Source organism: Parasteatoda tepidariorum, chromosome 5, assembly GCF_982258835.1.
Source record: "Parasteatoda tepidariorum strain Cologne lab strain chromosome 5, Ptep-v5.0, whole genome shotgun sequence".
In the NCBI taxonomy this organism is placed as follows: Eukaryota; Metazoa; Arthropoda; class Arachnida; order Araneae; family Theridiidae; genus Parasteatoda; species Parasteatoda tepidariorum.
The window spans coordinates 73704070-73721875 of NC_141759.1; the positions used below are offsets into that span (position 1 = coordinate 73704070).

Sequence of the window (17806 nt, forward strand, 5' to 3'; positions counted from 1 at the left end):
AAGATTGCAGGTGATAAGAACATTGTTGTGAGGGAATGACGCGAAACACTGGGGACAAAGTTTAAAATAGTGCTGTGTTAATATTTTTATCAGAAATTAAATTTAAAATTGATTTTCTGAATTCTATATTTCATTATTCTGAAACAAAAAACACGAATTTGTAAAAAAAAAAAAATTATTTCAGAAACAATTTTTTTCTTTTTTTAAATCAGCAGTGGGGACAAGTGAGGGAATGACATATTGGTATATTTTAATTACCTAAAATAAGTAAAAAATAAAAATTGATAATTTTATTTTTATTCTTTTGTTAGCTTGCATTCTGAGGGACACTTTCCCTGAATTGTTTTTTTTTCGTAAGCTGTAAAACAAACATAAAATATACTGGGGACATGAAAATGGCTGTTTTTGTGAGAATGACCCATATAAGGATACTTATATGTATTAATAAGGTGGAGAATACATTATGAGAGGGAAAATTTTTTCAGATTTCTGATATGAGTAGAGAATTTCATGTTCCAAAATACTGTTAAATCATCGAGTATTTTCTTCCGATTTATGTGGACTAACTTTATTTAAGAGGCTATTGTTAAATTAGTATGTGTAGATATTATTAGTCAAGATGTACTAAATGTAATATTTTTACCTGTTTTACGCACGTGTAAAGATCATGTAAGAGAGTACTCATACATTTTTTAACATGTTCACCCGTGTTATGTGCAGAGATCTTATATATGAGAATATTGTCAATTATTGATTTTCCTAATTCGATTAACGCGCTTTATTACGATTCATATATTTATTTATTACATTTATATTTATATAAATATATATTTAATTTGCATCACTAAATCGTAAAATAATTCTGTTGTTCCAGCATTTTGCTTATTTTTTTAGATCTTTGGCCTTTTGAAACTTAAGAATTTGTGAGCTATATATTTAAAACATTATTTCTGAATATAATTTATTGATTATTTTTTGTCTTTTTTCCCCCAGCTGAAGAACTAGTGTGTTTGGCAACGTGGAAAGAGGGATCGACGCGCTACCTGGTGGGCAAACTGGAACACCGGGTGGCCAAAGCGGATGAAGATAAATTCAGATGCTTCGTAAGTGCTATCCATTTTATCTCTTCTCTTTCCCCCCCCCCCCATCTCCCTTCTTTCACGCCATAATGTGTTTTCAGACGGTCTATTTGTCTTTATTTAGTCAACGTTGCTTTTGTGTATTTTATGTTTTTGTTGTAAGAAAGAATCTCCGCAAAAGGTCCAACATGTTTAAACTCCGATAAAAATGATAAATTAGATTATAAAAATATATTTGTATATTATGCATATCGTTAGGCAAGCCTAGGCGCCTTCCCCCAATAGATCACGCTCTGAATTTCTTCAACTTTTTTATTTTATTTTATAACTGTCTTTGTACAGCAGGCCCAATTTTGAGTTTACCACTACCAAACTCCGTTGCCTTGTAATTTTGAATCCAATTCAGAAGACAAGTAAACTCTTGGATCAAGTATTTGGGGAAATTTGCCTTCGTGGGAGACTTTTTGATGGAACTAGCCTGCAGTTGCGTTATATGGAGATGAAAACCTCCCACGGTTAGATTGACGGCAAGGGGACTCTAACCCATGATCCTTCTACAACTGATGATATGTTTCGTCAGCACAATGGTCGGTACAAGCCGTGTGCAAAAGTCCTATCGACTGACATCGCTGGGATTCGAACCCCTTTACCTCATTGAGAGGCGAGTGCTCTATGCTCTGACCACCATGGTCTACTTCAACTTTTGAATTAGCATAAGCATTTTTTATATTTTAACCGTCGTTGAACAGCCGACCCAATTTTGGGTTCACGACTGCTGACAGGGTTCTTGCTATCCTAAAAATGTCCTAAAAAAGTGCTAAAATTTTTCCCCAACTTTATTAGGGCCTAAAAAGTGCTAAAATTTCTTCTGAGTGCTAAAAAAGTGCTAAATATTTTTCATTTTGGCGTTTTGAAAATTTTTTTGAGCGGTCGGATTCCCTAAATCCTTAAATTCTGTTGCCTTCTTTTTAGAAGATTCTTGGGCTTTGGGGAAAGAAGTTCTTTCTTCTGAGATTTTATGGGCTTTAAAAGTTGTAGAAAGCTACTACTCCTACAATTCTTCCAAAGACACTGGAAAATTATTTAGTACAATGTTTCCAGACAGTTCAATAGCACGTCATTTTGCCTGCAGTGAATCTAAGTGTGCATATCTCTGTCATTTTGGACTTGCACCTCATTTTAGCATGCTACTTCTGAAGTGCATTGATAATGCCAAGTTTTATATATTGCTTTTTGATGAGTCTTTGAACAAAGCGACACAGCAGAAGCAGTTGGATATACATATCCACTTTTGAAACCCAGATAAGAACATTGTAGAGACGCGATACTTAACATCAGCTTTTCTGGGCCTTTCTACAGCAGATGACCTTTTAGCCTGCTTTTATTCATCAGTCAAAAATGTAGACCTGAAGAAATTATTGCAGATTTCTATGGACGGTCCTGCTGTCAATTGGAAGTTTTATAATAATATTCAAGAAGATTTGTTAAAGGAACATGGTGTTCAATGCAATGCAATAGGAAGTTGTGGGCTTCATATTTTAAATAATGCATTCTACAAAGGTGAGTCTGAAACAGAATGGCTCATTGGTTCCATCCTGAGCTCAATCTTCTATCTTTTTAAAGATTCACCCACAAGAAAAGAAGATTTTATTAATCAATCAACTGAGAACAAATTACCACTAAGATTTTGTAACCACCGTTGGCTGAAAAATGCACCTGCAGCTGAAAGAGCAATATTGCTTTGGAATGATCTGAAATCTTATGTGAAAAATGTTGGCAAGTTTAGATAAGTGAAATGTAAATCCTTTTTAACTTTACAAGAAGCAATAAAAGACAAATTAATTCTTGTTAAGCTGAACTTTTTCTTAAATGTGTCGGAGCTAGTTTCACCATTTTTGAAACTGTATCAAGCAGATCGGCCACTTTTACCATTTTTTGCTGCGGATATCCAGGATTTGGTATTACATAGTGTGCAATTATATAACATTCTGAAGCCAGAATCTATAGAAAACTTAAATTCTCTGGAGAAACTGTGCCATTTTAAATTTTTGTGATGAAAAGAATTATGTCTCTCTGACAAAAATCAGTGTAGGTTTTAAAGGTGACCAAATTTTAAAGCAGCTGTTGGCCTCAAAAGTTATTTTTGACCGAGATCATATGAATATAAAGAAAGATTGCAGAAAGTTTATCACCAAAATGTTAGAAACTTTACTGGAGAAATGTCCAATAAACTATTCTGTTGTAAGAAATGTTGCTTGCATCAATCCAAAATTAATGTCAGAAAGCAAAAGCAAGTGTGTTCTAAAAATGAGAAACATATTAAATGACTTAAGTCAAAAAAAGAAAATCGAGGAAAAAGATTGTGACAAAATTAAGCCGTAATTTGCATCATGTATAGATTAATTATGTAATTTTTACTTCATGAATCGTTAAACACTTTATTTGTACATTTTTAATATTATGTATAGATTAAGTATGTTATTTTTACTTTACATCAAGTGCTAATTTTTTTTTCTTAGTCCTAAAAAAGTCCTAATTTTTTTTTGAAATAATTGAGCAAGAACCCTGTGCTGATGTTTAACTCCTGTAGCCTTCTAATTTAGAACCAATCCTAAAGACAAGAAAACTCCTGTATCAGTACCCCCAGAGGTATTGATTTGTTATGGGAACATGGAGGACTTTGCGACTCGACAGATTTAACGTGCATCAGTCACCATTTACCACACATCTTCGGTCGGCCGGGATCGAACCCACGAACTCCTCTTGGACATAGGCCCAGTGCCCGAGCAACCAGGCTACCCCGGCCCAGTATCAACAATTTGAATAATGCTAGTACTAATATGGTCTAGCACTAGATAAATCACTATGATCTAAATTAAACTCAGTACTGCGATATCCCAGGGGGAAGGCCAAGGCCTACTGTGCCTATCTCAGTTTTCTTCACCTTAGGCCTCCGGGGATGCCGAAGGAGATGTTCCAGTTAGATGGTCAGTCGAACGTGGAACTCCCCAGTGTTTAGTTGCTAAGTATGCTTGGTTCTCATTTTATCCTCCAATTGAATGAATGAAATGCTGAGTCAACCTTGCCCGGTCCAAGGTTAGAACCCCGGACCTGTGGCACGGGATCGCAAAGCGCTACAACTCAGCCTACGGGCATCATTACTATGCTGTACAATGGCTTATGGTGGTGCCTGGTTCTTTTTCGAAAGACAAACAAAGATGTCTCTCTGGTTTTCCATTGTCAAAAATATTAGAAGTGAAATTTTTTTTTTTAACATAATGGTCCGACAATGTGCAAAAGAACATGCCTGACTTAACTAATCCTTGCTTTAGCTAAACAGTCTACAAGTTCCTGTTATCGTTTAATTGTCAAATAAATTTAATTTTTATGTTTGGCATCCAACTCCTTGATTTCTTGGACTAACTTTTTCACTAACCTGAATCTAAATTACTGATTTTGGTGTGCCATATTTTCTTTCAGCTTTTCTCTGACTTTGTTTCCTTTTTTTTCACCTTCGCAACAGCTTCCTACAGATTCTTTAAACAGCGTTTCCCAATTCTTTCTTCGGCTGCAGAACCCTAAATGTTAGACCGTCTTTTGGTGGAACCATGAATTTATAAATTAAATAAATTACGAATGTATTAATCAATGGAAGACTACTTTATTTTGAAAGCATTTGAAAAGAGGATTGAGGCCATGAAGTCACCAGGTTCGAATCCCAGCGTTAGCTGGCTGATACTAACTCTGATCCTGGCTCGCACCGACCACAGTGCTGACGTAAAATATCCTCAGTGGTAGATGGATCATGGGTTTGAATTCCCTTGCTGTCGGGCTAACCTTGGAAGGTTTTCGTGGTTTTCCACACCATGTATCATAAATGAGGAATAGTTCCATCGAAATAGTCCTCCACAAAGGCTAGTTTGTCCCAATACGTTGCCTTGTCTTCTGGATTGTGTTCAAAATTACAGGGCTACGGAGTTAACAAAGCCGATTATTAAATAAAATAAGAGGAATGAAATTTTTTCAGCTCTTTATCATTAATTATTTCAAATTATGGTTTATGACCGACAATTCAATTCGCAGTCTAGGTGTTGAATCCAGTCTAATAAGGAATTTGCTTTTTGTCTCTATGCAAAAGCTGAAAATAAATAAAATGGGCTGAATTACGGGTTTTGTTGAAATAAAAACAATAAAGAAGAGCTGTAAACATTGAAAATATTTTATAAGAACAGCTGACCTAAAATGTTTTTAAAAAAAAGCTCTTGGAACCCCTTAACTCTTTCGTGGAACTCTATGGTTCCATAGAACACCATTTGGGAAAGACTGCCAGAATGAAAAAAGAGGCTCCTAGACATTCCGTCATAACAGAACATTTTTGAATAAACATTAAACATGGTCGTAATTACCTTATTCTGGCAAAAAATGGAGCCATTATGACCGTATAGCGTATACTTTTAGATAATAACATGCACCAAACTGTATTTCAAAGATTTGTATAGTCCTTTTAGAATTACTTGAATAATAACTCAATTTTTTTTATTCAAAAACTATTTTAAAGTTCTTAAAACAAAATGAATTCAAAGAACTTAATGAAACACATTTTTTTTTTAAATTTTTTTATTCTAGACGAACTTTTTGAAAATGGCGCTGATCACAATTTCATAAAGTTCATCTCCAAAGAAAGGTGATAAGAGAGAACTGATTGTTTGGTACCTAGAATAATAAATAAGTGTTGATAATCACAATTAAAATAGTATGTGTAATCAATTACTTTTATATTCCTAACTAGTAATCAATAACATTTTGCTTAACTCTATTATCGAACCGTAGACTTCTTTATTCTTTAAAGAATAAAAATATTTTTGATTGTGTTTCATTGTATCGTTATATTCCCTGCTGGTTTCACATTTCTCCTCCTAAACTATTTTATTTTTTTTCCTATAAAGAAAAAAAGGGTCAACTCCAAAGAAAGGTGATAGAAAAGAGCTGATTGCTTCGTACCCAGAATCCTCCACTCTATTCTTATCTCTTTGTTACGGGATTGCTTTCAAGCCTTTTTTTTTTTTTATTTTTTTTTTATTAGTGTTCCTTTTTTTTATTTTCCAGTGGATTTTAGAAGCTGCCACTGCGTGTACTTTTTTTTTTTTAAATAAAAAAATAAAAACAAATTTTTATCGTACCAGCCCGGGAATGTTTTCTTTGAATGAAGATGAGTTGGTTGTTTTCTTGGTTGATATAAATGCGCAAGTTTTTTTTTTTTACCTTCTTTTTTTTTTTTTGTCTTTCATTTTTTGTTTTATTTATTTTCATTCTTCTTTATTTGATTCCTCCTACGATCCAATTTATCCACATTCAAATTGGATGTGTGTCTCTCTTTCCCTTCAACTCCCGGTGAATTTGGATTTTGAATTTACGGAGCAGAAAGGTGCCAATTTAATCGTTTGATTTATTACGTAATTTGCGATATTTCGCGCCGTTGCCAAAGAATAAAAAAAAATATTGATTTGTCGTTTGCGTGTTTTATAGAAATAAAAAACGATAAAATCTAAACCCACTCTTCTACATGAATGGTGTCAACAAAAGCGTAGTTTGCCGCGTTAATTTTCTTTTTATTTATTGGTTGTTTTAATATAAAATATTTCCTTTTTTACGTTTCGTATAATTTATATTCATTTTCGAGAGTTTCCAAAATTTAATTCCCTTAAGCATTTAAATAATTGATTTCGTTTTAAAAGAAATATCTTATCGATATAATGAATGTATTTTTCATTTTTGAAATTTTGGGTAATTAATCATTTTATTTCGTTATGGTTATTTTAATGATTTAATGAGATTGCGATATTGTTTTTTATGAAAATTCCCTGCCTTTTAAACTACATATACTCTAAAAAGGGGAAATAATAAATACGCAACATAATTATAAATAGTCTGATATGATTAGTTATATTTAAGGCAAAAACAAAGTTACTAATGCGAAGAAAGAAAAGGATGGAATTTCAGGTACAGGTAACTAAGACTACTTCGGGTTCATGATCGATTATATAATTAGACGACTTCCGAGACAGGTTCCGTTCTTAACTCCAGGACCTAAAAACAGGATAAATCTTAGTAAGAAATTCTCATTCCGCAAAGATTTTAATTTAACCAAATTTAATTATTATTTTAGGGTTTGTTAGCTTTTTTAATCCTGCAGACTGTTTTGAAAAGAGGTCGCTTTTTTCCTCTTTTCTCTGTACTTCGAAAGAAAAAATGTGATTTTTAGAAATTAAATAATATGGGCTATAACTAGTTTAAAAAAGGATTTTTTGACTGTAACTATTTAGTGAAGCCTGATCAGAATGTTTTTGAAGAATGCAGAGAAGCTTTGAGAATTTATAAAATACATGGTTCTGTAAAGCACATAAAGCTGTGGTTTACACAGCATTAAAATAGGAATTTAACAACGAATTGCTCAAATTTTTGTCCAAAGTTATTGCAAGCAAACTGCTCAAAAATAAATATTTCCGAAAGCCAATCCAAAACAGCACCAATCTGCTCAAAAACTGGCATTTGCACCGAATCTTCTCCAAAATTGTCATTTGCACCACGTCTTCTCCGATACTTCCAATACTGGCATTAATTTCCATCAAGTCTGTTTACTTTCAATAAATTTCTTCAAATCATTACCAAATTTGCACCTAAACTGTTTAAAAAATTGTTACATAGCAAAAATGAAAAATAAGTGAATTTCTTTCATTTGAAAAATTAATATGAAAAGAATTTGTAATTGGTAAGTTATTCATACTGCATCGACAAGACTTCTAATTGTAAGTTCTGATGAAACTAAATCCAGAGGTTTTCAAAAGAATAATATTTTTTCTAAAAAAGCGAAATTATTGATCAAAATAATAAAAATTACTACTTATATATACTTCACGTCATTGAAATCGTAACGATTAGATTTCATTTCCAAAAACTACAAATTTAGCTCAGACGATTTATTCTAGATTTTATTTCAGAAGTTACTGAAGTAGAATTTAAAGAATTAATGAAGTGGAAGTAGAAGTTACTGTTATAGGAAAACTGAAATAATTTTCTGATTTATTTATTGTTTATATTGTACAGGTATACGAACAGACTGAAGATGCTACCGGATACATGGTTGCACAATCAGGTGATGCTACATGTGACGGCCTTTTTACTCCTCAAGAAGGCTCGAGAACTATGCGTTTGACGAAAGGTATTTTTATCTCTTATTAATATTTTCTAGTTAACAATGTATAGTATCAAAGAAAAGAAAACTAGCTGTGAATAACTTTTGATCTAATGATCGGATTTTCACGTATTAAGACTCAATCCAGGGCTCCCACGGGTCAGGGGAGAACAGGCAAAACCTGGAATAGTCAAGAAATTTTAACTCTAAAAAACAGGGAATGGTGTGGAAAGTTACAATTTTTTACAAAAAAACTGGAAAAATTCCTATATCACGCCTGAAAAATAACCCGTCTTAGAATTGCCAATAACAGTTATCAGTAATGTAGATTCGAGTTAAATAATTATAACGTCTATTACAAGCATTTTATAAAATTCCACTTTTTGGAGAAACTTTTTCATGTTTCCATTCTAATTCTATTACTATATTGTTTTGCTCGCAAAATCTATAATCTGACATCACAAATAAAAAATCATAGTTTTCTGATGACAAATCGCATGGTATAGATAAAATACGGTATGGATTTCCATTGAAATTTACCTGGTACACCTGGAAAAGTCAGGGAATTTTTTTTTTTTCTTTTCTGAAATTGAGTGGGAATTTTAATGGTTCATGGGGGGGGGTGACCTCAAATATGCTTGTTAATTATTACAGTCAATATTTTAGGTTACCAAATCAGACTCAAAAACGCACTTTCTTTGAATAAATAGAACTTTTTTCGACGGATTTTGATTTCTGATCCTCAAAATATAGAGTGCTGCCGTAATCTGGAAAATATTGTCCCAATAGTTTGTTCAGGACAGCGGTCCCTAGTTTGAATCCCTTAATGGTAATTTCAAGCAGGACGTCACGTTTCGAGAATTTTTTGAGCTAATCGAACTATTTTTGCTCGCAATTATAAAATTTGCTTATCCAAAGGTAATTTCATACAAAAATAGTTTTTAGTAATTACTTATTACTTTTATTATTTATTTAAGAACAGTCGAAAAAATTTTAAAGTGCAAGGTATAATAATTTTTACTTAATTTTAAAGAATGTAATTTTATTAGGCATTTTATTAAAATTTGAACGAAATCGGTGGAACAGTTGTTGCGAAATCGAATTTTATGTACGCAACCTCATTAAAATTCGGTTTCTTAGGTTATCCCCTAGATTTGGGGGTCAAGAATCGAGAGTCCGGCCAAAAAAAAAGGTATATTTGTTCAGTGAAAGTCCGTTTTTGTGTCTGATTTCGTAATTAATTAGCATATTTTAAGATACCACGATAAACCATTAAGATTGAGTAGTATGTGAAAATCCGATCACTAGATCAAAAGTTATTCAGAGTATAATTCTTACCTTTTTTTGCGCACGGTACATTTATTTTAAGTAATTTTAGAAATTAGTTCTTGTTTTGAAGTCATCTGAAATACAAAACATTCCCTTGAAAAAATATGCTTATTGCCCTAATATTTTCGATGCAAAATATTTTATTCCTATTTGTCCTGATTTTTAGTCCCCCCCCCCCTGATGTTTCTGATTTTTGTGTCGTTTGTCCAAAACATCCCAAGTTCTGCAACTGTAAGTGCGGATTTTAAAACGATTTTAATAATCGGTAAAAAATTAATTGAATTTTCGATCTTTTTTTTAATTATAATTGCAAAATTCAGATGTTCAAGCAGTTAATATGTCCATTTTTAATTTTTTTTTAAAGTGTCCGATTGGCAATTTGAATATGGTGTTAAAGATAAAATTATTAAAATTTTTAAGTAGAAATGTGTTTCTCTTGTTCTTCAAATTGCAGTGAAAACTTTGTTTTTATACTTTTCATTTCAATGCATTTGATTCAAAATCGAAAGCACTTTAAACTGTCCATTTACTTACAGTAATGGTTTAGTTTTTTATGGTGTATTAATTTTTTTCCCTTCTTTTGTATACATTTATTTTTTAGTATGTAGATTATATATGTAGCGTATCTACCACTACAAAATTACAATACAATTCACTAGTATATAAGACATGTTAACTCGACTCTATGTAGGGGTACCTTTTCATAGATGACGGTTGACATGGTCTGTAACTCCGCCCCCCACATTGGTGACCCGGACGTGATGTGAACACTCCTACCTTGGCAAAAACGCCCACTTTGATCTGGATACGCCTACATCGGCAGTAACGCCTACTTCGTTGGATGGTCCACATTGAATAGTTGACTTGCTACTTGTGACTGCAACATTATCCACCTCCTCGCACTGTTGCTACTCAGTCTCGAGCACACAACGTCTGCCTGCATACACTCGACTGCTAAAGGCAACACAGGAGCGACTACGACCGTGAAGTTAATACACCTCTCACATTCAGCACTCAAAAAGTACGGTGATCTTAATACAGCTCTCCCGGCTCAACCGCACAAAAACAGCAATGAATCAACTAGTGGCATCCATTCATCGAATTCTATCATAGCTATAATTCTGGTGGGGGAGTACTGTAGCGTATCTACCACTACAAAATTACAATACAATTCACTAGTATATAAGACATGTTAACTCGACTCTATGTAGGGGTACCTTTTCATAGATGACGGTTGACATGGTCTGTAACTACTCTCCCCACATATACGATTTAAATTTGTAGATTATATACGATTAAAATATAACCGATTGCTAATCGAAAAGTGGTGTTAATGATAAACTTCCGTGTAAAACTTTTTTTTTTCTTCTCTTGTCCATTAAATTGCAGGGAAAACATTCTTTTCATTACTTATACTTTTCATTCGATTTATTACAAAATAATCGAAAGTACTTTTATGTGTCCATTTACTGAAAATAATGGTTTAGTTTCTAGTTTTTTATTTTATTATTTTGATGATTATAGAGATAACGATTTTTTATGTTTAGGTCTTTAAGATTATGATATAATACATATTTTTATCATTTGTTTATTTACGTATACATTTATTCTGTAGTGCATAGAATATGTATGATTTAGTTTTAAATTAATGTATTGTCATATGAAAATATCTATAAGGATCAATTTTCTTTTAACTTTACTTCGACCTATTTTTATATTGAGGAATCTATTTCCAAACACGATAAAATTGAGGCACTCATGCACAAAAGTTTACTAAAAGTTATGATTTTTATTTCAAACCACTTCGAAGCCTGATTTATATTTAGTCATTTATGTGTTGTGGTATTCACACTATCAAAATAAATTTTCAATTTAAATGATCGATATATGATTGTTCGGGGAAAAAAATTAGGAAAATTTTTAATTCTGAACATAATCTTGATGGTAACCATCAATAATTCCATCATTAACCATTATATTTTTGATAGTAACCAACATAAGTAACCATCACTCCAATGTAGGAATTCAGACTGATTTATGATGGTCTAACATAAGAATAGCAACTTGTTTTGATGGTTTGTTCCCTATAAACCATCCGAAATTTCAATAACAGCTTCTTAGAAATCAAATGTTGAAACGATCATGAGCAACCATCACCCCAATGTAGGATTTCGAACTGATTTATGATGGGAAACATAAAAAAAATTATTTTGATGGTATATTCCGTCAAAACAATTTGGTTTTTCCCATTAAACCATCGTGGAAATGTATAGTTGGAACCATCATGGACTATCACGGATCGATCCGTGATAGTCCATGATGGATGATCATCCATGAGAATCAAACTTCTCTGGATCATGGAATGATGGAAGTTTGCTGGCATATGAAAAGCCATGAACGCATAATAGAAAATGTTAGATGATGGTGATCATCAAGAATTTTGACTTGGGTTTTCAAACGTTCTTCAGTAGTTTCAAAAAAAACTAAATGACATTTTTTTTTTTTTTTTTTTGCAACAGTAATATCTATTACCTCTATAATTGGTCCATTATTATTACTGACACAGCAATAAAAATAATAATTGTTGATAAAAAATTGTCTTTGCAAAAACCTTTATTTTAATATTTTCAAACGAATTTAGATTGAAATTCATCCATCCTCTTTATTTCTAACTTAAATAATTGGTAATAAATTAATTGTTTTTATTCCAGCTAATCATCCTCATGCCAAATGTCATTACCCGGATTGGTTTACTGTTTACCGACATTTTCGAGGTTTAGATGGACGTTTGGCTTATGACATTAGTCACAAGAATGGATCATTTCGAGTGTCCAATGCAACCACTGGTGATGTTGTCAAAAGAGTAGTTTGCACACAAGATGCATCTCCACATCATCACTCTCCTACCAGTACTACAGCTCCATCTGTCGGTGGAACATTCGCTCAATTTGTTGTTCACGTCACTTCTGGATGGTAAGTCGATTATTGAGTAAAAATGATCGTAGCGATAATAATAGGTGCTATGTGCATGTTTTTGCTTATGCACGAAAATAATCGTAATTAAGCAATAAAACAATTGTTGGTGATGGGAACGTTGGGTTTATGATCCTAATTAAGATTCTTCCCAATATTTCAGAAAAATTTCAAAAAATTTCATTGAAATATTTTCATGAATCTTATGTTTGTTTAGTTTAGTGCTTTCGCTAGACTTCCGAAACTACGGGCAGAGCCTGACTAAGGCAGGGGCACGGGGCAGTTGTCCTGAGTTGTCCCGTTTATTTTGCGTTTCCTTCTTTAATGAATTTTTCTTAGACAAAATGTCAGTAGGGGAGAGTGGGGTCAATTGTAACAGGGTACGATTGTGACAAAGCAAAAATTTCGAGTGTCGGGTTCTAGATTTGGTTCCTAGGTGGCGCACAAGGTGTATTTAATAAATCTACATGTACATCCCTGCTGGCAACCATTTTTATGTACTTTTGAAAGAGTTACATCACAAAAGATATTTTCACGCTACGCAAGTACTTTTTTTGGCATTAGAATATTATATTGCAACAAAGTAATTTTGTTTAAACAAATAAAAATTATTAACCGAATATGTAAGTGGACACCTTAATTAACATTTCAATTTAAAAAAAAATTACTTTTGGTAATTAACTAGCATTGTTTTTAACAAATGAAGCTGAAATGGCGTCTTGGGGACGATTGTAACAATAAGTAAAGGGACGATTGTAACAGCTGAAAATAAATTATCTTATGTTTACAAACCATTACTTAACTCTTTAAGATCCACCAATAGTTTCCTATATCATTTATATTATGTTGCATGTGCATTATTTTATTTGTCACCTTTCACAGCATAAATTAAAATTTTTAACCCCTTAAAGTTAAAAGTTTAACCCTTTAGGTCTCTGCTCATTATTATTTTTACTCCTAAAATATCACTACTATTTTGATCAATAAAATAATATATCACAACTATGATAATATGTATAATTAACTATGTTTTAGTTGAATTTATGAACTGTTACAATTGACCCCGTAAGTGGGGACAATTGTAACAAGTGCACGACTGTCAAAAATTGTTAATAACTAATATAATAACATTTAAAATAAGGTATTTATTTATTTTTTCTAGTAGAGGATAGTCTACTTTACTCGTCTGTCAATTAATACTAATAATATATTGAGTTTTTTGTTAGTTAAAAATAGTTAAGTAAAAAATGTTACAATTGACCCCACTCTCCCCTACAGTGTAAAACCTGTCAGTTTTATGTTAGCTTTTTCGTTAATTTGTCGTATGAGCACAAAAGATCTATATTTCGTAAATCCATGGCTTTCTAGGGCGAAAATCAGCTAAATTTTTACAATTATAAAGGACAAATTTAGGCAATGAAAAGCATGTATTTTTACATTTCGCAAAATGCGATATGTTTACGAAAATACGGACTTCTGATTGCCTTAACTGAGCCATGGTAATTGTGAAAATTTAGCTTGATTTCGTCCTTATGTCAGCAAGGATGTGAATTTTTCGCAGCTATGTGACAAAGTTAACAATCAGGGAACTGCATTCGGCATGATGAAAATAGAATTGTCAGAAAATCAATAAAATGGACAGAACGATACTTCGTCTGACAAATTGAATGGGGGACTTCATACCTGTTTTAAGTTCAAATCAATTTTCTTGTTATGTATCTATAATGAGGTGAAAAATTTAAATACCTCCATAAAGTTCGGTTCTTCATTGCTAAAGTAGTGAAGAAATTTTTGACCTGAGCCCCAATTAGGCTAAGTCGGGCGATGACTACGGGTCGTTAGGTCCGAAGACTTCCAAACTTCCGAGTCATTTTTTAGAAAAAATGGGTCCCTATTTAAAATAATATAAATGCTCCATTTAGAGATATAAGGTATAAAAGATGAATATTTTGTGATTTAGAAAAAAGTGCGATTTGTTACTGATTCAGTAATTATTCAACAAAAAAGTTAAAACAAAGTTGCCCGACGATTGTCTTCAAAATTGAGTGATCTGTTTAAAAGATAATATGAAACTATATTCTTTTTGATATGTATTAATTTATTATGCTGATTCGATCATTTAAAATAATGCTTTTCTAATAGTAAGATAAAAACGAATATCAATGAAATAGGAATTGTATGTATGCTACTGGTAGTATGTTAAAAAATTTATAAATGAAATAGTATCAGCTTTTGTATAATTTTAGCTGAAAAATAAAAAACAAGTTTCCATAAAGAGATATAATCGAATAACGTCATTTATTTTTTTATGAAAAATACTACTTTTAAGTTGCAAAAATATTTTTTTGTGTGATTTGGAATGAAAATTATGCGTCCCAGAGGACGCATCGTCATTTATCTCATCTACGATTTTCGGCGTATTTGACGCACTATAGTGTGTAAATGTGTTACTAATTTGTCTTAATTTTAGCAAATTTTAGATTATAGTAAAATGTATATTAGATTCAACTATTTAGGAATTTTTTTTTTCCTTTCTTTTTTATTTCAATTCAAATAATAATTTTTTAATTTTTTTTTTTTTTTTTTTAATTTTAACGAATGAATATTTTGGTTTTATTTCAGCTAAGATAAAAATAAGTTAAGCAAAAAAAAATTACTCATTTTGCAGATGTATAAAACTTTTCTGGATTTTTTTTCTATATGTGCATTTTAATTTCGTCTCCCTTTCCCAAAAAATAAATGCCTTCACAATAAAAATCAATACATTTCACAATAAAATTATTATATATGTAAATTATTAAAAATAATAACCAGACAATTTCAAAATTGAAATTTTGGATAATAAATTATTTAATGCTTTTCAAAAAATTTAAAAAATCTGTAAAATTTGGATAAGATTTGTTGGTGGAAAAAAGTATTCTTATAATTGCAATACATAAATGCAAATAAAATATAAAAAAGCATTTTGCTACTTAATATGACAAAAAGCTACTTCTCAAAAATAAACCGTGAAAAAAATTTTTTTTTTTTAAATTTTTTGATCATCCAAAAAAAAGGATCATTACCAGAAAAGGATAAGTACTTTTTTTTTTTTTTTGCTTGCCATTAAAAAATAATAATAAATAAAAGTCGTTATCAATAGACAAAATTTATTGTTTTATCTAATTCTAATCGGATGATCAAAAATCATTTTTTTTTTTAAAAGATCCAGTAATATCAACTGTCTTTCTTTTTTTTTACAGCAACAGTGGTTATGCTTGTTTACGGATTCACAAGCGGGCTCCTCATGTTGTGGAACTACAAACAACAAGTAATTTTTTACATATATCATATTCATCATATGTTAGTGATAAAATTGAATTCTTAACTATCACTAACATGTTTATCTATCACATGTAAAAACATTTTAATGTAATTTGTATTTTTATTTATTTGTATTACCTTCATGATTTCACATAAATTTTATAAATTTTCAGGTAACTTGTCTCCCCTAGCATCTGACGCGTGCCTTGGTACCAATTTTGAGCTCAACCCATCTGAAATAGTAACTTTAACCAGTATGTATATGATATATTCATAAAAATGTATGATATAATCTTTCATTTTATGCCAAAATATATGCATAAAGTCATATCAGTGTTCTTAAGCTTTTTAGAAGGGTGGATTGCCCTGCTCTCCTTTTGATCCCTATAAATGTGCCCTCCGTGCCCTTTATGTAAAAATATCGTAAAATCCACCATCTTTTAAAAACACTGCCTTTTTATTTTATTTTTTCAGGAAAAAGTTGTTTCTGACCTGTTTTAATGAAAAGTCCACTTCTGAATACTTTGGTTATTGATAATTATTTAACTTTAATTTTTAATTTCATTCCTTCATTCTAATGAGATTTTTCTTATGTTGTCCAGTTATAGAGTTAAAATTGATGTGATATTTACAGGAGATATATATTTTTTTTCAATAATTAGGACCAAATTTTTCGAATATATTATACTATTAGATCCAATTATTAACCAGAGTTGTGATTTCTTGCGGAAAAAGTATATTTTTTCAGGACATTGAAAAGAACGCAAAGTATATTTGAAGTCTAAAAATTACTACTAAAGTTGTTTAACAATAAGCATTAGCTTATATTTAATTAAACACATACAATTTAATATAGTGCAAAAAAGTTGAAAGTTTCCCTTCATATTTACTTTTTTAAAAAGTAACTTTTCTTATTTTATTTTTATACAAAGTGTTAAAATCTATTTAATCTCTTATAAAATTTTTATTTTAAATGGATTATGTCTTGTTTTCTTAATATAAATATGTACTGTTACATCCAATAAATTATTTTTACTTATTATTTTAAAATTATTGTACTCATTATTTATATTTTTGTTATTATTTATAGTTTTGTTATTATTTTTAGTAAGAATTTGTCCTTTCATTTGAAGTAAGAATCGTGATAATTCATTCAGAGTGTCTACCCATCATGAAACTTTTTGTGACCTTTAATCCAAATTTGACGATTTTTTAGGTTACTAATTTTTATGATGCGATTTTTCCAAGGAATCTGATGTTGAGAAATAGAAATTATGTAGTTTTAAAAAATAAGGGATAATTAACAGGTCTACTGAAAAGATTTTTGTTTGCCATGGTGAACACTTTGAGATATGACTATATTTTCATGGTGTTAAAAGTAGAAATTGAGATTGTCTAAGGTAGTAGAAGTATGTCCTTTTCTAAAAAGTAATAATCTGGTTTGTCCAAGGTTGTAGGAATCTGTCCTTGAAAGCAGAAATCCGTATTTTCTCAGGCAGTAGGAATCAATACTTCCCTTAAAAGCAAGAATCCAATGTTGTAGGAATCTGTCCTTTCCTTAAAAGCACAAATCGATATTGACTAAGGTAGAAAAAATCTGTTCTTCTCTAAAAAGTTTAAAACGGGATTGCCCAAGGTTATAGAAATCTGTCCTTACCTAAAAAACAGGAATTCAAATTGTCCCAGGTAGAAGGAATTTGTACTTTTCTTAAAAGGAAGAACCTTTTTTTTTTCAGTAGAAATTTGTCGTTTCCTTAATCGACTTGGCCACCTATGAATACATCGTTCCGGATTCTAAACCCATTTTATAACAAAAAATCAGCTTAATTTTAATTATTAAAATACGATTCACATGTCTCAGATACCTATACCCGAAGAAGGGAAATTCAGTGTCTCACTCAACATAATTAAATAACTGTATTTTTAACGA

General features: G+C 31.2%; 1 protein-coding gene across 1 annotated transcript in view; it reads left to right on the plus strand.

Annotated features, from left to right (window-relative positions):
- The window catches only part of LOC107451820 (uncharacterized), a 326140-nt gene that overhangs the window by 303394 nt on the left and 4940 nt on the right, over nucleotides 1-17806 (plus strand). Inside the window, exons 6-10 of the mRNA XM_016068055.5 lie at nucleotides 994-1103; nucleotides 8184-8298; nucleotides 12312-12573; nucleotides 15816-15883; nucleotides 16050-16130. Of these exons, the coding sequence (XP_015923541.2) occupies nucleotides 994-1103; nucleotides 8184-8298; nucleotides 12312-12573; nucleotides 15816-15883; nucleotides 16050-16130 (636 nt within the window). The remainder of the gene's footprint in view (nucleotides 1-993; nucleotides 1104-8183; nucleotides 8299-12311; nucleotides 12574-15815; nucleotides 15884-16049; nucleotides 16131-17806) is intronic.